Source organism: Bacillus rossius, chromosome 14 (genome assembly GCF_032445375.1).
Source record: "Bacillus rossius redtenbacheri isolate Brsri chromosome 14, Brsri_v3, whole genome shotgun sequence".
In the NCBI taxonomy this organism is placed as follows: Eukaryota; Metazoa; Arthropoda; class Insecta; order Phasmatodea; family Bacillidae; genus Bacillus; species Bacillus rossius.
Window position 1 is genome coordinate 42,241,573 of NC_086341.1, and position 23,254 is coordinate 42,264,826.

General features: G+C 42.4%; 1 protein-coding gene across 1 annotated transcript in view; it reads left to right on the forward strand.

The window, feature by feature from the left end:
- The first annotated feature begins 683 nt into the window (after window positions 1-683).
- The window catches only part of LOC134538827 (DNA repair protein REV1), a 31,896-nt gene continuing 9,325 nt past the window's right edge, over window positions 684-23,254 (forward strand). The window contains exons 1-11 of the mRNA XM_063380340.1: window positions 684-1,135; window positions 2,614-2,734; window positions 3,544-3,811; window positions 4,344-4,545; window positions 5,908-6,104; window positions 6,346-6,576; window positions 9,170-9,290; window positions 12,873-13,026; window positions 16,088-16,416; window positions 19,364-19,482; window positions 21,677-21,860. Coding sequence (XP_063236410.1) covers window positions 1,085-1,135; window positions 2,614-2,734; window positions 3,544-3,811; window positions 4,344-4,545; window positions 5,908-6,104; window positions 6,346-6,576; window positions 9,170-9,290; window positions 12,873-13,026; window positions 16,088-16,416; window positions 19,364-19,482; window positions 21,677-21,860 — 1,977 coding nt within the window. The 5' untranslated portion in view covers window positions 684-1,084. The remainder of the gene's footprint in view (window positions 1,136-2,613; window positions 2,735-3,543; window positions 3,812-4,343; window positions 4,546-5,907; window positions 6,105-6,345; window positions 6,577-9,169; window positions 9,291-12,872; window positions 13,027-16,087; window positions 16,417-19,363; window positions 19,483-21,676; window positions 21,861-23,254) is intronic.

Here is a 23,254-nt window from a genome sequence, read left to right on the forward strand (position 1 = left end):
CCATCTCGCTGTACTACGTTGCACTACATTGCACTAATGGGGCATTCTGGTCGCACACACTTTGGCAATACAGGTACAACTGATACATTTGTAAATAAACGGCGCCATATTGGTGGGCGCAATACAATGATATCCTCTCTCTTTGGCTTCATCCCCCTATCCAAAATGGGACCTTATGCTCTACTATAATTTCCCGAATCTCTGATACAATTGATTTAATGAGACAGTGGTGACGTTTGTTCGCTTCATAGCACTGTGTTACACTGCTCTGCACTGTCCTCGTTCTTCTCACCCACAGTAGCAAGATTTAAAATTAATGTTTTAGCTAAATAAAATGCAACTCCAAAAGAAAACAAAAAACAAGGTTTTACCATATATATTTATTCTAATTTTGACTAGTTTTTATACATATATAATTTATCAATAATGTCCATCATTTATTGACTTGCAAACCTTTTATTTTAAATTAAATAATATAGCAAAATTGTGTTCATATTTATCAAGATTACAATCTTGTGATTCAATATTTAGGGTTTCAATTATGAAGAATTAACGTCCTAGTGATATATAGACTGCTAGTGGAAGGCCATCTTTTATTTCAAATATACCATCGCCGGCAGCCATGTTGATGATGCTGTTTGATAGTTTAGTGGGACAAAACAATGTTTTAATAGCTATCGTTGCCAGCAGAAAAGAGGCTGACCCGAGCAGATTACGTCAATTGTAGAAAGTTGAAGAATAAAAAACGCAAAGTTCAAAGTTTCAATAGCGTCGAACTGATCTCATTAGATACCATTGAGTGTCATCTCTGAAGTATTACTTTGTGCAAGCATTCTATGACATAAACCAGCCCGCCTATCCTATGAATGTTTCTTATTTGTAATTTTTAATTTTAAAAAAAGTTGTCGGCTCATCGCTCGGTGCTCAGTTTTGACACCTCCCCATGAGTGAGAGAGCTTGTTGGAAGACTTGGTTGTGTTTAGCTCATTGTTACGCAGTTCACTCCGTTGTTGTCGACCTTGTGTGCATCTAGTGCTGGTTGTGCGCGGAAACCAATAACCATTAAAAAAAAAAGTAATTTTTAATGAAAGGGCGTCGTAATGATGATTCGGAAGACAATGGTTTTGCGAAATGGGTATGTGAAATACATATAATTCAATACAGCGTGATTGGCATGGACGAAAATCTGTTGGTTTCCCTGGGGGCTGTGGGATAACACTTAACCCGCTCCCAATTTACAGTTACGATATTGCAAACGCAAGCGGGCCCTCTCAGAGAGGTGCTTTTTGATTCCAGGGGGGCTTGCCCCCCCCCCCCCCCCATTTCAAGGAACTACGCCCATGTACTTACATACTGTGGTGTAATTCTGGCAAATGTTAATTGCACCTGCTTAATTGCTTTATCACCCCCTTTTAGCCCATACATTTTTTTTCATTAAATACCTACTCAGTTTCGTTTCATTAATTTCAGGTAAGGTTAAGTTGTTACAAGGTTTACGTCTGGTAAAGTTGAGTGGGCTGCAATATAAAAAAAAACACAGAGGGCTTATTACGAAGTGGATTACAGTATGGGAAATTTACCTTTTACTTCACACTCAAATCCCCCTACTTTCGCAGCACTCTTCACTGTTGAATTTTGAGAAAGCAACAGTGAGAAAAATATTTTTTTTTTTGTGGGTCGGTCAAATGTTTTCAGATACCAAAACCACAATTAACAGAAAGGTTACTCAATAGCACAAACAGGATTTTCAGGATTGTCCTGATGTACAAAAAGGCTTTATTACACTTGATACAGGTAATGACAATTACTTTTGTACATCAGGTTACATGCAATAGCTAGAAACTAGTCTGTGCTTCGCACCTCCATACTGCAAAAACATCCCTGTAAAGGAAGACGCTTGGGTTTGGATGCACAGTAGAGAATCATGTAATTTTTTTAAAATTATTATTTACGTTCCATTGCGTCACAATATCCAGATGCAAAATATACATTTTCTTATGTATGGAAACGCACAGGATCAGCAGTACAATTAAAGTACAACATGACAACATCTGTTTTACTGCATAGGCTATCGAATGTGACCTATAATTTGTAACTTCTCAGAAACCATTAGAAATTTAGAAATGCTGTTTACAGTATAAATAGACAAACATATTTAGTTTTTTTTAAAAAAAAGTATTTCGGAATTGTGTCATTAATTTACTTAAAAGCTGCGACGTAAGGATTTTACCGAGACCAGCAGAAACCATTTTGCGAATTTCGCTGGGATCTATGCCATAAGTCAACAAACACTTATATCTTTCTTATTCACAACTTTGTCGTTTTTTTTTTTTTTTTTTAGCAAACCTGCAGAGAGCAGGCAGACAAGATAAGGTTTTATATTTTTGGAGACACTCGTGCCAGTTATGATCTGGGTCGTGTATCCCTTCGTTCTTAGGTGTGAGCGTCAGTTATGGCAGTCAGGTTTGCCTGAACTGAAACTGCGGGCACTGTTGTGATTCTGTCTGGTGATACAGTGGCATCATTTCCTCTCACATGCTATTTGGACTGAAGGGTGGGGTCACAGCACCAGCTGTCGCAGGGCTTTAGCGACGCCACGCCGCGTTGTTCCAGGGAGGCTACATGGCCGCGAAGAAGTCGAAGCTGGAGCAGCAGTTCTCGGCCAATCCCAGGCCCGAGGCCGACGGAGGAGGCATCTTCGCCGGGGTCGCCATCTTCGTGAACGGCTACACTCGTAAGAAATATTTCAGTTCAAACCTGTAGCTTATACTAGTCACAGGTGGCAAACATTTAAGTAGTGACGGCCCTCTACGACGCTAACAATCCCGTGGTTCAGTTTAGAGCTTGTATATGGTACATATATATTTTACCTAAAATTAAATTACCTACTACCCTTATTAAAAATGCTATTTTGGTTTGTGATAGAACCAGAGCAGGTAGACGTGTCCTTCAGAGCATCGCGGAAGCTGTAGTGAAAGTGTGACTAATTTTTTTTGCTAGATTAAGATGACATGGTCTAATCCTCCTCAATGACTAGAAATTGTTTTTAAATTAAAACAAATAGTGGAACAATGTTTTTAGTGTGCAAGAGGGTTGTGTGTAAGGGAACGGTGGATGGAGGAGATATATATCACCCATCCCTCCCCCCTCAACAGTCTAGCATTTTCAATAACAACTGCAGGTTCTGCTGTCATAATTTATTTCTAATGAGTGATTGATATTTGAGTATGCCTTCAAAATAAAATAATTCCAACCGTGATGTATATTGAGTACATGTTTAGGTAAGGAAAATGCTTGAATAGGATTACTTTTTAACGCCTTGAAATTCAAAATTTTTCTCTGGGGGAAGACCTGTGGGTATATTTGTTAACTTTGTGTTCATCAGTAATGAAACCCTGTGTACACAAGTGAAGGGACTGTGCATTAGGTAAGAAAAATGCTTGAATAGGATTACTTTTTAACGCCTTGAAATTCAAAACCTTTTTCTCTGAGGAAGACCTGTGGGTTTGTTTGTTTGTTAACTTGTGTTGATCGTGCGCGCAGGGCCGACGGCGGAGGAGCTGAAGCAGCTGATGCTGCGGCACGGCGGCACGTACCACCACTACCGGTCGCGTGCCACCACGCACGTCATAGCCGCCAACCTGCCCGACAGCAAGGTGCGGCAGCTGAAGGGCACGGACCGGGTGGTGCGGCCGGAGTGGGTGGCGGAGAGCGTGGCGGCCGGCCGGCTGCTGGACCACCGGGACTACCTGCTGTGCCCGGCGCGGCCGTGTGGCCAGGCGCGGCTCGGCTTCCCCCCGGCCGTGCCCGCGTACGTCCGCTCCGCCTGCCGTTCCTCTCGTCTGAAGCTTTGCTTCGCTTGTGAACACATTTAGTTTTGTGACGTGATAACGTCTTATAATGCCGGCTGCACGCACGTAAAAGTGTCACATTCCGCCCGAGCCGAGCGAGAAAATCTTCCATGATATCAAACAGGTTAAGGCGGGTTTAAAAGCAGCAATTTTAAAAATAATAATTGAATTATTTGTCCAATTTCGTCATTTCAAAATTAACAATTTATTGATATTGATTTGATTTCAGTTTATTTCTGTAACTAATTGTTCGTGATTATATTCAAACAAATTATTTGAATTAAATTTGCAAAAAAAAATTTGTAAATAATGTTTGAAAATTAAAAAGTATGCAATTTTATCATCAGTGTTTTCTTACGACGTTATCACGTAAAATTATCGTCCGTAAACCGACTTTACGGACAAACCCCCTTTTTTTATTTTTGTGTCATACATGTTTTGCACTCTGTTTGCTTGTGAGAACACCTGCGTGTATGTTCGGTGTTGCGGCAGGCCCGCCCGGCTGGCCAGCGACGACAACTTCCTGGAGGAGTTCTACAGCAACTCGCGCCTGCACCACATCTCGACCATGGGGGCGGCCTTCAAGCAGTACGTGGGCGAGCTGAGGGCGGCCGGCAGGGGCAGCTTCCCGGGGCTGGAGCGCCTGCAGGCGGCCGGGCGCCACCGCGACGGCGACGACGGCGACGATGACCTGGTGCGCCTTACTCCCCTTCCCTTCCCTTCCCCTGCTCTCCGCCTCGGTTCCTCTCACTGTCGACTTTGCTAGCGTTTGTGTTAACGATAAACTTTTGTCCTGGGACAAGGGTGTCACCAGCCGATGGCCTGAGGGGGGGGGGGGAAGGCAAGTTGCGGGAAAAGTATGTATTTTTTTGAATCTCTAGGGCTCTAGGGGGGGGGGCAACTGCCCCCCCCCCCCCCGGCAATAATGCCCTTGTCCTGGGAGCTCGGCTAGCTCGTGTATCCCTAAACGTATCAGCCATCATGTGATAACTACGTCAGTTGCGTACTGCGGTACGGCAATTGTATGTAGTTTGATGGCCTCAGATGGACGCGTGCGCCGTAATTGTGTAGGATTTTGCACGGTTTGATGGTTATAAAAACGCATTTCACATCTGCGTTACTGTCCCTGTTTGATATCTGTTTTGACGTGTGTAGCTCCGAGTAATAACTTGCCATCAACAGTTTTCTCAATGTTAAAGATGTCTATTTAAATTATGTAGTAAAAAATTTTTAAGCATTTGCTGTAGTTTAGCTGCTCTTGCTATTTTTGTATGGAACCTGTGTAATTTTTTTAACTTGTACTTTTTTCCTTACGTATTTTATTTTAATACGTCATTTTTTTGTAACTCCATTTGTGTGCATTTTGCAAGCATGTTCTTTAATAAAACCTGCAGAAATAACGAAATATTTAAAATTATGTTTTTACATTTATTACTTGTTCTCTCTGAAACAAAACACACTAACTTGATTCTTGCACAGTTTCGTTGTCTGTCGGGACTTGTGCAGTTCAGGGACGCTCCAAAACGGACCTGAAAAAGTCTTCGAATTGGTTCAGTGGTTATTTGCAAACGTTCTGTGTGTGTGTTTGTGTATGAAAGTGTCATTGTTTAGAATTTTGTGCAGTACAACAAGAATATTTAAAGTGTAGGTCTATGGAATGTTGATATCGTTCAAAACCTTCTGGAGTGAAGTTCAGTATGTCTGTCTTAACGAATAACATTGCAGTGAGCCTCTTCGATAAAAACCCGGTAATACGTACTTATTTATTATTAATACAAAGTTTTTTAAAATTGCTATAAGTATTCTTAGAGCATATTGCACATTTTTAGGTGTGTTATGCAGGTGCGAAATGTTAAATTAAATTTAGCATGATTTGAGTTTAATTTGGAAGATATATAACAATTGTGATTAAGTTTTGTAAGAGTTTGGTTAACAAAAACCTGGTTATCGCAAAGGGATTATATTATGGTCCCTTCAGGTTTGTGTTACTGAGGTTCGGCTGTGTTGAGAGTGTCGTGCTACTGTGAGCACCGAAGGACTCGCTCGTGCCGTGCAGTTCGGGGAGCCGGGGTCCGCGCCGGGCGACCGCGTCATCATGCACGTCGACATGGACTGCTTCTTCGTGTCGGTGGGCCTGCGCGCCCGCCCGCACCTGCGCGGCCTGCCCGTGGCCGTGACGCACGCCCGGGGCGAGGCGTGTCCGTGCAGCCCTGGCCGCGCAGAAACCCGCCAGCAGGAGCGCGAGTGCTACAGGTGAGGCGTGTGGCGGTCGCGCACGGGGGGGAACGTTTCCGGTCCTGGGTCGAGGGCCCTTAATCGAATGTGGGGGGGGGGCCATGGTTGCGAGTGTTAAATTTTCGAATTTACTGTATTCACTCTTTTTTTTTTTTCATTGAATCCTTTTCTTCAAATCCGGAATGTTTCGAATGCTGGAGATGTGGGTGGGATGCGAGGACTCAGGGACTGGACCGGCCCGTCCCTGGTGTGCGTGCAGGCAGCGGCTGAAGGAGCGGCTGGGGGAGCAGGCCTCCGTGCCGGACGACGCCGTGCCGGGGGGCTCCATGTCGGAGGTGGCGTCGTGCAGCTACGAGGCGCGGCGCGCCGGCGTCACCAACGGCATGCTCCTGGGGGCCGCGCTGGCGCTCTGCCCCGCCCTGCGCACCATGCCCTACGACTTCGAGGGCTACCAGGAGGTTGCCCGCGCCCTCTACGACACCGTGGCTGAGTGAGTCCGGCCGTTTCCATTCCAGGCTAGTTTCCTCTTTGAAACAGGACACTGCAAGGTTACTGGTTTCACATTTTTTGAAATCTGTTCATTAAAAAGATAGCCTCCCACGAAAAAATGGTGCTATTTTAGCATTTTCCATACCTACATGTAACAGTTTCTCTGCTACTGTAACTTCCATGCAAAAAAGGTTTTACCAGTTACCAGTTGTAGTAGGAATTACAATGCAAGCGATTTCGGCGCCCCCACAGCTTTGCGCCCGGGGCGTATGCCCCGCTTGCCCCCCCCCCCCCACACACACACACACACACACAAACCCCCCCCCCCCCCCCACCCTCCTAGTTGCAGCACTGTGTGTTTGTGAAGGGAAAAATGCACGGGTCGACTAAAAGTGTGTTCAGAGAATGTTGACCGCGTCCTAGCATCCTACCTGCGTAGTCCTGACTGCAAGGTTACTTGTTTTACCTTTTTACGAAATCTGTTCGTTAAAAAAAGATAGCACGTTACCAGAGACCTGCGAAATTCGCGGATTCATTTCGTGATGCGCTACAGTTCAAATAATTATACCTTGGTGCTGCTTCTGCCACAGGTTCATCTGTTAATCTGGAGTGATGGAGGGCCAATTGGAGACCCTTGCTCAAAGAAGTGTCGAATCACAGACACTCGGTTGAGACGACTCGCAAGTCAGCGGCCAATGAACAGGTGGCATTTGCCCGAGTGTGTAGAGTGTGGTAGAGTCTATCATGGAGGTCATTGAATTCGCGAATTTTGCAGGTCTCTACATATTACTGAACAAATATGACACTTAAATGTTTCATGATATTAATTTCTCTAAAACTGTGTCGTTTTGAGTGATACATGATGCACTTTTACAACATAATGATTTGTAACAAAAATATAAGACCGTACTAAAGGAGTTATCAATCATAAATAAATTTACAACTATTAGCCTAATAATTCAGCGACTTAACTAAAAAAAATTAACCTTGAGAGTACAATTAAACTATAATAAAAAATTAATTAAAATTGCCAGTTAATTTTTTTTTAAATTGGGTATTACGATGTTATCTGTTTTATTTTTTATGAAATCTGTTAGTTAAAAAAAGTTACCATACTGGTGTCATTTTGAGTGATGCATGATGCACTTTTACAAAATAATAGTTCATAATAAGCATGTCTTTCAACTATTCGGAACAAATAGAATAACTCTGTTTAGTATTTTTGTGTTCGAAAAATGGTCTAACATAATGTAATAATTAATAACTAATAACGGTTTCAAGATTTGAAAAAAGGTAACTTAGTCCAATTTTTTTTTGCGTAAAATGTGCAAATTTCATGTTAAATAAATTACTTAAATTCAATTCAATATTGAAAATATAACGTATTCATCTTTAGAGTTAGGTAACGTCTGCTAGTTTTCTTTTCAGTAAATAATTTAATTTTCACTGATTATTCACCTGTTTGGAAACTGATGTGTGTGTTACTTATCGTGCCCTCGTATTAATTGACAGGATCAGCTTCAATTTAAAAAACTGTAGAATTCTGAATCTTTTAAGTGCAGTCGTATAAATGGATTACCTTAAACCATTTTTTTCAGTTTTTAGTTTCTCTGAAGTAATGTTGTAACAACCCAGATTACAGCCTTCCTCATGAAATCCAGTAATAATCTTTTGTTATAAATTTTTTTGTCAAATTTCAGGTTAGGTTTTCAAATGATGTTATGTTTTTTTTTCTTTTTCGAAGTTAGACGTAAAGTATTTCACCAGGTTTATTGTTTATAATTTTAAAATTCATAAGTTTATTTTTGAAGTAATTTTTTTGCTGGCATTTTTGTGTGGGAAGGCATGCTGACGTGATTTTCCTTCGTTATTTCCACGACCGAGGCTTTGTTTCACACGCTAGGCGTGTGAGTCATGGTCACGGGAGTGCGAGAAAGAGACAAAATCGCTGCGTTGTGGGAACAGAAGTAAGCATTTCGTGGGAGCTTCTGTTGCTATGCGCCGTGATTGGCTGAAAATTACGTCAGCGAGCCCGGAACACTGCCTGCACGAAGGAAAGGAAGGCTGTAAAGTTAGTCATTGTCTGAGCACCGTGCCGAGAGGTCGTGGTCGGCCGATGGCTCGCATAATATTGTAATGTTTTATTGAAGTTTAACTTAGTGGCTACGATCCGGGCGACGCTTAGTAACCTTTTTTTAAATTCTCTTCTGACATTTTAATTAATTAGAAATTTGTTGATCGTAGTCGTAGGCAAAGCCCACAGCGAGGCGACGAAGGGTTTTGTCCAGCCGTCGCTGTCCGGAACTGATCTGGGCAATATAATGTAGTCATATTAAGAATATACTTTTTTTTTCCTTTATGAAAGTACCGGTTAAATTTTTGTTGTGTGCTCTGTGGTGTCAAATATTTTGTGACTTTTAAATGAATAATTAAAACCAGGTAATACATCAAAATTTGTATATGAATTTCTTCTTCCTTCGTGACCTGCAACCTGTATGTTCCACCTATCACCTAATTTTGAGCTAGCCGGAGGTGGTGGGTGGTAACAACGTAAGCACGCGGACTGAGAGGAGGCGCGGGGGCGTGTGTCGCAGGTACACCCTGGACATCGAGGCCGTCAGCTGCGACGAGATGTTCGTGGACTGCACGGAGCTGCTGCGCAGGGCGGAAGTCACGCCTCTCGAGTTCGCCACCGTCCTGCGCCGCGAGATCAGAGTGAGCGCGACCCCTCGGTGCCGGCCGATACTCCACACACGCACGGCGCTGTTCGATTGGCTTGATTTAATGCTTTTTTTTTTTTTTGGACATACGCCATTGCATTTTGGTAGCCTACAACTCACGTAGTTTCGGTTCCCTACCACGTTCGTGCAACTTCGGATTTCTCTCAAAAATTGAAATTAAAAAAAAATCGAAGGGTTAGGTTAGGTTAGGTCAGTCACAACATGCTTGAACTTCTGATTTAGCAGCTGAAGTGGCGTTAATACCAAAACGCAAAACTTCGGAAATCTTCGGAAATTCTTGCAGGGAACCGAAACTACGTGAGTTGTAGGCTTCCCATTGCATTTTTGCACTTTTTGTCACGGAAAAATTCTTAAAATAAAAATAAACAAAAATATGACCATAAAACATTCACAGAAAACAAGTCTGAATCGGCGGATGTCGGACAAACGGAACCAACGATGAAACAAAACAAGTACAATGGGCAACGCGACGACGACAGCACGGACGAAAGAAGTTTTTTTTCCCGTGACAAACAGTGCAAAACTGCAATGGCGTATGTCCAAAATAACTGCATTAAATGAAAGATTCCCCATTGCATGGATCATTTAAAGAACGTACCTAATTGATTGGCTTGGTTATGAAGGAACTTTTTTAATTTTAACATGTGCTCGCATGGTCCATCACATTTTACAATTTCCATGTGCATTTTTAGTAGGCAAATTGTTTGTTTCATCTTCTGTGGCATCATGGTCTCCCAAATATAGAGGGATCAAGCTCGTGCCAACATTTTGTTCCGAGACAAAAATTAGCTAGTCGGAAACAGCCTTTTTTTATAGTCATTTATCAGCAACAGCTTTGGTCGGAAGTTCTCAAACGACTGTCTACTAAATGTTGTTGATTTGGCTTGTGTACTAGGAAAAATCTAAACTGACTAAAGAATTATGTTATCATTTATATAAAAAAAATTAAAGTTCCGAAGACAATATAAGTCCAAAGTTTCATCCTATTTAAATTATGTAAGTTATCAAACAGTGCATATATAATCAGGATGTTTTGATTGAGAAATATGTGTTAGCATGTTGGAAGGAAAGGTTGTGCAGATACGTGGTCATATATTTTGTAGCTATACTAAGAAAATTTGAGATTAATGTGTGTCTTATTATGGTCTTTTAATGGTTAAATCTGCATCATCATTCATTGTGATACATTAAACATACATGTTTTCCAGGTCATGAAACAAATTAATATTTATAACTTAAATACTAATGGAACAAACTGATTACCGGTAATTTACCATTAATGTGGGGTGGGTAAACTACTTCTTTTCCAGGGATAAATTAGGGTGTTACTTGTAACTTGTAAGATCAGTTGTACTGTTCATTTATTAATAGTTTTTGAAGTGTGAATAGCATTCCTTGATTGCATTACAAGAGGGATGATTAAATAAAAAATGTGAAGAAAGCAAATTAGGTAGCATCGAAATGGAAGTCACGATTTCGCATTACATCAAACAAAACCTGAATTATCACCAAATTTTTTCTAACAGTTAAGTAAATAAACTTGCATTTTATCTGATACCTATACCCATGTATTACTACAGAAGTCGTATTTATTTTACCCTTTTGATGGGGGGGGGGGGGGGGGGTTCTCCCGTGACCCCCTTCTAAATCCATCACTGGTTTTGTGTGTGTTCACGTAATTTTCATGACTATTATTTTCTATGGTTCTTGGCCTGAATGCAGGCTCATGCAACAGTTTTGTCAGTTACATAAGTGTTAGAAAGAGACAGGTATATTTGTGCATTGAAAAAGAAACCACGCGATTGTGTTGGTCGTAATTATGAAGTGATGTGTAATTGCTGATTGGCCTGAGACTGCAACGCCTTCCAGTGGGGTAAAAACGACGTGTTTGTAGGTTACCATCATCAGTCGTCGCCCAGACACTCACGGAAGCAGGACGCATCTTGAGGCGGCTTGCCGAAGTTAATATTTTAACGTAATGGTCCGGGCAGTGTTGAGGAACGTTATTTCAGACAATAATAAATTTATTTAGGATATTTTGACCACAGGTGGCAGCATACGCCCAGAGGTTGCCCTTTTTTTTTCCGTAGATTGTGGTCACGCCGAGATGACAACGGTACCTCAGCCATTCGTACTGCGAGTTCGAAAGCGGCCGCGGCATTTAAACACTGAACATCAAGTAAATATCGTGTCCGAGTGATGAACTTGGTTTGAGCAATCAAAGTCGTTTTCTGAGCTTCTGTTATTTTCATCACGCACATGTTCCCGTGGTCGGGAGATGGTCACCGTGGTGACTTGTAAATTTTTGATAAAGAGAAAAAATAAAGCAATTAAAATAGTTACTGTTTTCGAAAGACTTTATTTCCGTAACAGTTATACAACATTTTAACGTAATTTTTGACGCTCATAAAAATTGTTTGCGTGTATGTAACGGTTGGACCAATAAGAGCTAGCCGAAAGTCCGACGTTTTACAATTTTTTTTAATAAACACTTTCAATTTTCATTTCACTAGTTTCGATGATTTGAATTGAACAAGTCCTAGGATAATATCAATGCATAATATTAATATGTATTGAGCATTTATAAAAGCATATGGACCACCTTCTTTTGATTTTTTTTTAAGTTACCAACTTCATTCAAGCCAAACGTATATAAAAAAAACTGAATATTGTTGTTTACGCATGCGTGAATATCTACTGGACATAGACACTTTTTCTCTTTTCTCTTTTCATCATGTTGACCTGCTTGTCGTGCTTGGCATTGTGGGTAAAAAAAAACTAGGAGTCTAGCAAGATGGCGGTGTGTGTTAGTGGTTTGTGTTTAGTTGTGGTGAAAATAAAATACCTTATCCGGCAAAATGTTTTGTTGAGTTTATAGATCAAAAGAATTGTCATGAGCAAATATTAGGCTTCCAATGTTTCACAGCTTTGCATCGCGACCGGAACTTCAAATTAAATGAATATCAAATATCCTTGCAAAGTCAAATCGGATATTAGAAAGAGCTCTGGTTGGAGATTCACACAGCCCTGTAGTGGAAGTGGCCTTAAGAGCCCGTCTACAATAGTCCGAACCTGTGCGTGGTCCGTGTCCTTATCCGAATGTGAGTGACGTCACATTGTCTCACCGAAAACTTCCCTGTCCACAATTGCGATGACCAGAGCGCAGTAAATGTGCCAAACCAAATGTTTTTGTTTATTGTTTTGATGCTTTGTAGTTTGAGATTGAACTTATGAAAGTTATGTAAATTATAAGTGACTAACAACACCTTCCATTTCCTTCAATAACAAAAACAAACACCACATTTTCAAACGGGAACCGGAAATTCAAATATCGTGAGTGTTCTGTTCTTTTTCTGTCTGTGTCCGAAGTACACAGGTCGGGACAAAAAGTTTGAATCGACGAATGTCTTCGGACCAGGTAGGTTCGGACCTTCGCCCACTTGACGCACGACGTCAGAGGGGTCACGTGGACCAATCAGGGACGAGTGTCCTTCGGACGCAGGTTAGGACATTGCTATTGTGGACGGGCCGTGACCGTCGCCGGGCGTGTCGGCAGGAGCGGACGGGCTGCACCGCGTCCACGGGGCTCGGGCCTAGCCCCCTGCTGGCGCGGCTCGCCACCAGGCGCGCCAAGCCCGACGGCCAGTTCCTGCTGGAGGCGTCCGAGGCCGAGGGCTTCCTGCGGGACGTCGCTGTGGGCGACCTGCCCGGTGAGTGGTCGAGGCAAGGCCATCTTTGACACAGAAGTGCCTTTTTTTTTTTTTTTTTTTTCCAAAATTGGAAATTCTCGAAGAAAAAAAAATTGTTTGAAAGGTGTATCCTCTACACTACCTTGCATCATGATTATTTTCTAGTACAGGGTTAGAAGAGAGAGCTACTGTTTTAGTTCTGCGTACTCGGTGGGCACGGATCGGGCCGCGCTTTTGTTCGTTCCAAGCTGGTCGGTGGGTGAGTGCGCGCTCCTCCCGACTTTCGCCTGGTCTTGCGCTCTCTTTGGAGCCGACTGTCCTAACAGTCACTCTGCAGTTGTACATAGCTTTGTGGGTGATTGGGAGGGGATACAACCACCCAAGAACAGTGGCGTAGCCAGGATTTGTGTATGGGGGGTGTTAAGAAGCATGCCCCCCCTCCCCCCGTATTAAAGCGGGGGGTCCGGGGGTCCTTCCCCGGGAAAATTTGGATTTTAAGGTGAAAAATAGTGCTATTTTAGCAGTTTCCGGTACTTATATTTAAATATTGTAATGGTAAAAATTTTATTAATTTTAATATGAAATTTGTTTGAGTGATGAATAAGAAATTAATTAAAGATTTGGAAATAGGGGGGGGGGGGGGGGGGGGGGTTGAACCCCTAAACACCCCTCCTGGCTACGCCCCTGCCCAAGAATACTACCGCATCACATTCCAATTTGTATCATGCCGTAATTACTTGCGATCAAAGGACTACTGTGATGGGAGATGTAGTGGTTGCCGCCCCTCGTCGCCCTACGCGAGCACCAGTTCTGTTTGACGTGACAACGTCTAGTAAATCGATGAACGCCGACTGCACGCACGAAAAAGTGTCCCGTTTCGCTCATTGTCCCGTCACGCCGTGTCCCGTTACGCACATTGTACGTTTGCTCCGCATCTATCTCTCTTCCACTCAATTGGAACAACCATCGATTTGACTTTTTCGATTCACGTCAAAACTTGGAAACACTCCCGTTCGTTTCCTACTTTTCCCTATCATCGTCCTATCCTCAACAGAATAACACAGATTAGAAGATGTTAAATAGCCAACGTGTATGAAAGTTATAGTTGAAATCTCTGCGTTGAAGTAATAAACATATTTGAATTAATGAGTGCGAATAAAAGTAAATTTATCAATTAAATTGTAGATTTAATTTCACTCCTTTGTATCCATACAAAATAGTGATAATTCAATAAAAATGATTCAATTTTATTCATGAAAGTATGCAATCATTTCATCAATGTTTTGTTATGACGTCACGTTAAACGATCGTCCGTAAACCGACTTTACAGACAACCAATTTTTAGGCCAATTTCACTTTTTAAAAGGATGGATTTTTGTGTTACTTTTTTTATTTTTTGTGAACTGTGTTTATTAATTTTCAACAAATGCGACACTCAAATTTTAAATGTCCCTAATTTCAATACACTATACATGATGCACTTTTACAATATAGTAATTTGTAACAAAAATGTCAACTACTGGGAACAACAAAAATAAATCAGCATGTATAGGTGTATTTGAAAAATGTATTAATGCCATAATATAAAAATTGAGTATTAATAACAGTTGCAGAAAAAAAAAAGAAAATTTTATTTTTTCCATTCTTGTTTGTACATACATTTTGGTACAAACTCCTTGCTAAATAATTTACGTTCATTGAATTTAATATATTGAAATGTTACGACTTTGTAATCTGAATTGAATTTTGATGAAATAATAAATATACTGATCAATTTAATGATTTTTGGTTACATTTCGGTGTTATTTCGGCTTTATCGCAATTCACCATATAATATTGTCCCTATGTATAACACTTATTTGGTAAATGTTCCGTATCACGTATCCAAGTCAATCCCTCAATTCCGATGGCATTATCCTGTGTTCATTAAGTTTTTTTATTTTTTATTTAGTACGTCAAAATATCCTGGACATAACAAAGACTATTATATAAAAATAAATTATGTTCGTGTAAGTTTAATACAAAAATAAAATTCACAAGACCTTAAATAATTTGTTTGTATTGTGATAGTTTTGTTATGTCCAGGATTATTCTCAGCCGGAACCATCACTCGACCGGTTACTCTCCGAAAGAATTGTTCTGCCGGAAACTGGATTAGTGTGAAATCATTTTAGTGGTGCGAGTAATCTTTGCAAACCTTGACTAGTTTTTTTTCCTCCAGTTTTTTAGCTGAAGATAGAACAGTTTGCTTACTCATGACCAGAGACAAGAAATTTATGCTTTTATTTTTAGTCCATTTACGTTTTTAAAACGGGGTTTTTCGGTGTTCTTTATTTTTTTATTTTTATAAAAAGCTGTTTTGTAATACTTACTTCACCAAAATAGTGGTAAAATATTTATGATAAAAATTTTTTTAATAAATTGGTCTAAAACAGATACATTCTCAGCAATAAAAATAAATAAGCAAGAATTTGTGGTTTAAAAGTGATTCAGTTGGAGATGCACAATAAAAACAATTAAATGAATTTTACTGATCCGTGCACTTAAGTACAATTTTTTTTGTCTGGAAATAACAACATTCCTTAAATTTCAAACCTTAAAACATTACAATTTTTATGATTTGAATTGAGTTTTGGTTAAATGCTACTTTGAGGGTGTTATGTAAAAATTGGTTCAACCCACAAACATTTTCAACTGAGTAAAATCAGCTCAAAGTTGAACACACAACAACCGGTATTGTGGCAGTGCGTTGAATGTTTGGTCACAAGATGGCATAGTAGCAAGGAATGTCGGTTAAAAAAATTTTTGCTCAATTAAAAGTGTCATTTTTCCTGCAAAATTATTTCAATAACTTTTTTTTTTTTCAATGATATATGGACATGGTGTATTAACTTGCATGTTTTGAAATGCAGTTTTATCGCAATCCGCCATGTAATCTTGTCCCTTCTCGTGACTGTGTGGGTCACTACTGAGGGGTTGTCGGTGCGTGAGCAGGCTTGGGGTGTTATTTAAGTTTTATCGCAATGTGTCATGTGTTCTCGTCTCGGTGCTCGTGACTGCATGGGCCGCTGAACGCGGGCAGGCGTGGGGCGCAGCGTGGCGTCGCGGCTGGCGGCCCGGGGCGTGAGCACCTGCGGGCAGCTGCAGAAGCTGTCCCTGGCCGCGCTGCAGGCCCAGTTCGGGGCGAGGACGGGGCTCGCCCTGCACCGCCACTGCCGCGGCGTGGACGACCGCGAGCTGCACACGTCAGGGCAGCACCGGCGCAAGTCGGTGTCCGCGGAGGTCAACTACGGCATCAGGCTCGCCGACCGGGGGCGGGCGGACGCCTTCCTGCGGCGACTGGCGGGCGAGGTGGCGGGCCGGCTGGCGGCGCTGGGCCTGGCCGGCCGCAGCGTCGCCCTCAAGCTCATGGTGAGCACCCGCTACTTCTTGTACAAGCCAGAGAACAGAGACTTTCATTTGATTCCTGGTTCTTTCTGTACTTTCGGGAGGCTACCCTGTGTACAGCCAAAGCTCTAACGCCGGCGGCATCCCGGTCCCGGTACTTCTTATACAGCTAGAGAATAGAGAGTTTCAATTTGATTCCCGGTTCTTTCTGTACTTTCGGGAGCGACGAGGACAGCTCTGGTAACCAGCCTGGACAGCCGGGAGAGGTTGGGTAGGCCTCCACCGGACCGCGTGTTCGCTGGGTGATTGAGGAGTCCCAGCGTGGGGCAGGCGCCAGAAGTGATGACAACTCCAGAGGGCTAAGGGAGCATCCAACTTGCTGGTGAGCTGAGTGGAGTAGGGGGCCGGAGGTGGTGCATAAGCTGGGATGGGTAGCCTCAGCCTCTGTGTATGGCCAAAAGCTCTAACGCCCTTCCTGGTTGCTTATGCGGCGTATCCGCATCCATGCCCGTGGGGGCCCCAGGGCGGTAGGGCCTAACGGCTAAGAGCGCTGGGTCACGAAAGAAAAGGTGGGAAACCCCTGTGACAGTCTATGTACTTTCGGGAGGCTACCCTATGTATAGCCAAAGCTCTAACGCCCTTCCCGGTTGCGTATGCGGCGTATCCGCCTACAGGCCCGTGGGGGCCCCAGGGTGGTAGGGCCATTAGGGTAAGAGCGCTGGGTTAAAAAAGAAACAAGGAGGGGGGAAACCCTTGCACGGCATAATCATGTACTTTGGGACTCGACATCAACAGCATAAAAGTTTGTTTTTATTGGACGCTAAGGCTACTTTCATTTGATGTTCTCCTCTGTCAAGGTGATGGTTGCGGGCGTGCGTTTCTCTGTCGCAGGTCGGTTTTCGGACCACTGTGTGCACCTGTGGTTGCTGCGCCAACGTTCTTTAAATAACTATATTTTTGCTTTTAACTTAGTTATGAAAAAATAATTGTCAGATTAAGTTAATTCTGTGATTTTGCATGCATTAAAACATTTATTTGTTTAAATGATATTTTTTTTCCAAAGTTAAAGTGAGGTTGAACGCAACTTGCCTGGTGGTGGGTTGGCACTCTTGGAAACTTAGCGGGATGGCATTCCATTTGAGGTGGTATCTGTTTTAGCGGGGTGTCGCAATGATCAGACACAGTACTTGTGTTCCAGGGGACAAGTGTTCAAATCCAATCCAACCATCTTGATTTTGGTTGTTCAGGTTTTTATGAAAATTATTCCACAGGCAAGATGGAATGTTTCTTTATAAAGCCTGTGGCTGATTCCTGCACTCTGTCTTGGTTTAGTTTCTCTAATGACAGCACTGTCGACAAATAAGCGTCTTCGTGGACTCTTGTGATCCCAGGCCTTTGGGGCCCCCAAAAAAAGATTTCAAAATAAAGAAATTAAGTCCGAGCTCTGGCAGTATCCTAAAAGAGAGAATTAGAAACCATTTTGTAAACTGGGTCAGAATGGACCTGTCAGCTCTTAAGAGTCCAAAGACTTTTCTCACGTGGACAGGATTTTAGTGGAAAGTAAGGAGGAACAAGGGTGGGAAACTAGCGGGCAGCGTTGTTCTTGTTGTTACAAGGTTCTAGATCCCTAGTGTCCGCGCTGGAAATTCTAGCGAGGGCAGAGTCCCTGGGTCGCTTGTACACTGCAGGTAGAAGTGAAAAATACATATGCAGAGCCATTTCAGTATGAACCAGTAGACAGACAGGCGAGAATGACCATGTTCTAACAGTCCTGACTGAGTAGAAACAGGTTTCGCACGTTAAATGCATTTGGGTACGATTCAGACACTTTTGAAAAGAAAACACCTCTGTTTTTAGTGAATAGAAAATGGCTTTTAATAAGAAAGTTACTGTAGGTTTGTGTTTTATGGGTTTTTACTCAATGTTTAAATGTTAAAAACTTTTTATAATTATTAAAAGGTTCTATACGTAGTTAAAGGAAGAAGGGGTGAATGGATGAATGTAAAAAACATTTACAATATCTAACTTAATCTTACTGCAGCCTTTTTCTGCTATTCAATTTCTTTGTCACAGAGTTTTTAACAAAAAAAAAAAAGCATAGTTTTGACCAAAACAAATTCTCCAAGAACCGAGGGTCCAGCCCTAGCCTTAGCAACAAGTGGAGAGAGTTGTGAAGAGTGAGAAGACTATAGTCGAACCTTGGACCTGCGTAGCTGCAGGCCATGTCAGTAGGGGAAGTGAGTGTGTTCCAGACCAGTGAGTAAGGGGATGCTATGGCCCCACATCTGTGCATCCAGTGAAAATACTAAGGTTATTTTATTTTAATCTCAAGTGTTTATTTCGGTGCCCAAGGAGACGAGTGTAAACCCTACCCTGCACGAAATGTGCACCTACACTATCCCACGAGGAGGCATCCGATATCCAAAGCGAACTTCAGAGTGATTATTTGCACACCAATGCCGTTCTCGCACCGAAACAGGGGCGAGAAACCACTCAGGCCCACCCCTGTAACCTTCAACGGCACCCGCACTCTGGCATTCCCGAGATCCGCCCCTGTAGGGGGAGGATTCTCTAGTCGAGGCCTGTGGGTCTACGAGGAAACCCGAGACAGTGCCGCAGCAGAGCGGAGACCGAGCGTGGCTATCCCTAGCCACCCCCCCAGGCCCTCTGGAGGCGATCAGATCACAGTCGTAGTTGCAAACCCCCTTCTACGAGAACACCCTGGCAGCCACCTACACGGGATCCCTCACTGGGGATGCCGGCCGGAGATTGTTCGCCACGACCCAAGGAACCTTCGGAAAGTCTGGGTCCATAACCTTCCCAACAGGCAGCCCCAATATGCTTCGACGTCAGTGACCCCTGTCCATCAGGAAACGAAAGGAGTGTCATGCGACAATGTGCACGTGTGTTTTATGTTTCTGCGTGGCCACGGACGGCTCGGAGCATGTTGCACCGTGTGTGTGCTGTGCAGGTGCGTGCCAAGGACGCGCCGGTGGAGACGGCCAAGTTCCTCGGCCACGGGGTGTGCGACAACGTGACGCGGTCGTCCTCGCTCGCCGCGCCCGTGGCAGACGCTGAGGCCATCGCCAGGCGAGTGATTCCCTTCAGTAGTTCCTCCCCGCTCTCTCGGCACTCCCCGAGGCGTTCCAGAAGAGAGCCCAGACGTCCATCAGTGCCAGACCCACACAGATCAACACTCGACTGCTGAAATAATTGAATTCAAATAAAATATGTGTTTTGTCTAGAGACGTGAGAGACTGTAAAATCCAGATAAAACGACTCAATTAATGACGATGCACTTGCAAACAACTCGATTGGCAGCAAGCGTGCGCGATAGCACAACTCACCGCCATGATGGTTGAGCAACAACTGTTGCTTCGTCGCCGGAAGCTGCAGGGCTACCCGCCTCTGCAGGCAGCCGACTTGAAAAACTTGGCGCTGCTGGCAAGCAGCGCGGGAAGTTCAAAATTCAAATGTTTCCAAACACTATACACTAAATTACACACAATATGTACAAGTCCAAACAATATGTAACATATATTTAAAAAAAAATTTAAATTCGTGAATACAGTAGAATCCCGCTATTCCGGATCCTGCTCGCCTGGACATCAGGTTAATCCGGACCAGTTTAAAAAGAAAATTGATTTACTTCTGTGATCAATTAATAGATTTTTTAATATTAATCGCAAAGATATATTTTTTTCGTTAGACTTAAGTCTACAAAATGCAGTAGTATTAAAACTAAAATAAGCTGTAGGAAGAGTTGTTTTTGTACAAACAAATTGATTTTTGTAGTCTTACCCGTATAAAAAATTGTACCATGTGCATTTTAAGGTAAATTTTGTTTGATCCGGACATTTGGTGATCCAGATAAGAACCAGTCATATCTAGTCCAGATTAACAGGACTTTATTATAAGCTTGTATATTTATTATAGATGAGAAGTGAAGAAGTAATATGACTGTTAGTTTTTTTTGATGATTATTAGTTTGGTGACTACTTGTGATAATTTGAACCCCCAACAGAGGCTCAGATGTGGATACAGGAAGAGGAACGTATTGGGTCAGGAAGAGAGGGGACGCTACAACATATACCAACACCCGCACCTCGAAGTTACGCTCTAATTAGTTCCATGGAAACAGAGTGCTAATCAAAATAGCGCTAATAAAATCTTTTTTTTTTTTTTTTTTTTTCAATGAGGTGCCTGCTGACTACCATTTTAATTGAGACACTGCCCCCGTTTAAATTAATATACAGTTCAAATATATGCCTAAATATATTTTATGTACATTTAAATAAATGTAGAATAATATTTAGGAACTAAACACCTTAAAATTAAATTTAAAAAATTAATTTATCACTTTGTTTGCTTGGGCATAGCATTCCTAAGAAGGCACTTACAGCATTTCTGAGTTACTAAATAATAATGTTATTAATATAGGAGATATATTTCAGCGCTAATACGAATTGAAAAAGCACAAACTTAAAGTTTTCTATTATTAGAGAGTTCATTTAACCTGTTAAAGTAATACGTGACTCTTTTGTTTACTATATGCGTGTCTGCCATGATTTGCCACTAGCACATTGGCCAATAGCACATCCTAGTAGGTGCGAGGTAAACTATCCCTGACTTCTTTCAACTGTACTCTCCAGAGCTGCTGCTGACATGTGGGTTGGCGTCAAATAAACGATGGCCAAACACCCGGGCGTCGAAAATAAATAAGCGATGAAGAAAATTAATAGCTTTTAAGGAAAGAGCAAAACGTTTTTAATCAATTGTCACATTATTAATTCGTTGTATTAAATGCTACACAGGTGCCATTTCTAGGGGCATGCAAATTTCGCGAACAGATTCCGAGACTAGCTGAAAGTTAAAACACTGTAGCATCATCATCTGTGTTTCTTAGTTGGGTGAGTTTCTTTCAGGTCAATGTAGATTTTTACAACACCAATCACCGTGAGTCAGTGCGGAAGCAAACAAGTCCTGATTGGCCCAGTCAAACAAGACAATAACTTCTCTCGCCGACGGCCGCCAATCACAAGGAAGAAACCGCTGGTACGGGTATACTTTGTTGCAGTCTAATAGGCACTCAGATTCATTCACGAAAAATGCCTGGTCATAGCCATTGCCATTGTGCGTGAACTAAATAAAAATTCACGTAAAAAAAAACAGCGCTACTTCTAATCTATGAACGCGCTACTTGAAATTGTGCTGTAATTTATTGGTGTCGTTGCTTCGAGGGGCGGGTGTTAACAAACAGCGCGGGTTCGTGTGTGTGCGGCAGAGAGGTGTTGGGCCTGGCGCGGCAGATAGCGGCGCCGCCTGCGGAGTGGCGTGGCGTCGGCATCCAGGTGTCGCGGCTGGAGGCACGGACAGCCCCCTCGCACGGCCTGGAACGCTTCCTGGCCGCGCCCCGGGGCAGCGAGGAGCCCCGGCCGAGCACGGACCGCGTCGTCACACTGTCACAGGTGCGTCCGCCCCGCGCACGTCCGGCGAGGCGTCTGCACTTCCCGAAACGCATGGAAGAGTAACCAAACTGAGGGACTGGTTTTAAAAGTCACGGAATAGGTAGTACCAAGATAAACATTACGGTGGTGAAATTCACAAAAAAGGTTCCTTTTCCAGCAGTCTTTCCACTAACTTGCATTTTTTTTTTTTTTTTTTTTTTTTTTTGGCGTGTCACTTCTGTTGATACCCGCATTACAACCATTTGGAGACTGTTCACTGAAATGGTGTCAGTGAAAAGGTCTTTTGCTGAACGTAAAAATTGGCAGATTCCTGTGAACAGAATATACATTTTGTATCATGTTTAGTTCAGCTTGTTATAAGTGTATAAAAAGATGACCCTGTGGTGTACTGTTGTGCAACTTGACTGCCCCTCCTTGGAGGTCATTATGGACACTCGCTGCTCAACACAAGTGTGGTCAGGTGCGAAATGGAGGATGAACGGACAGTTCCTGCATTAACTCTTTTTTCTTATGTCTTAAATTGTAATATGAATTGAAGGTTATTGTATCCTCGTGTATTCTAGAAATAAGTAGCCCCTTAATATTGTGTAGTGTGTCGCTGCAACAGAGTAGTGTTAGTGCTTGGTGGCCGTATTAGCGTGCTCACACCAAGTTCTGGAACACACCGGTAGTCTGGGTCCCGCCACGGGAGAGTTGCAAATGTATGCGAAAGTAGGTAAAATGAATGAGAAAGTATGTAAATGTATCCAAAAGTATTTTTTAAAGTATGGGAAAATCATACGCGGTTGCTGCCATTCACATATCGACTATCTCTCTCTCTCTTTTATTTCCCCCTCCACGGCAGTGTTGGAAAGTAACGCAAACGTCAAATGTGAAAACATTTTATAGGAAGTGTAACTTCCATAGGTTCAGTAAAGCCAGAAGCTATTAACGTAGTGAAATGAACTTACGTGTGACTTGACAAACTCCACAAAGACAGAGGTGCCCACCCCCCCCCCCCCTCCCCCAAAAACACTATGACTCACCCCCCCCCCCCTCCCATACCTATGATGCGCCCCCCCCCACCCCCCCAAAATTTTTTATTCCATTTTCTCAATGATTTACTCAATTATTTTATAATATTATACTTTTTTAGTATTATATTTTATCACATTTCGCATTTATTAAAACTGATTTCCTAATAATAATTTTGGTCATATCAGGTAATATTTCCATCCTGAACCGACAGATGCCAAACTGCTTTTGTTGAGGAAAGAGTGCGGGGTTGCCAATTTGATTTACAAGATCCCTTTCAATTATGAAAGCACCAGAAACGTATTTTCACATTAGAAGCTATAATTATGTAAATAATATATACATATTTCTCGTCCTTTTAACCTCCCCCCTCCTTTCTG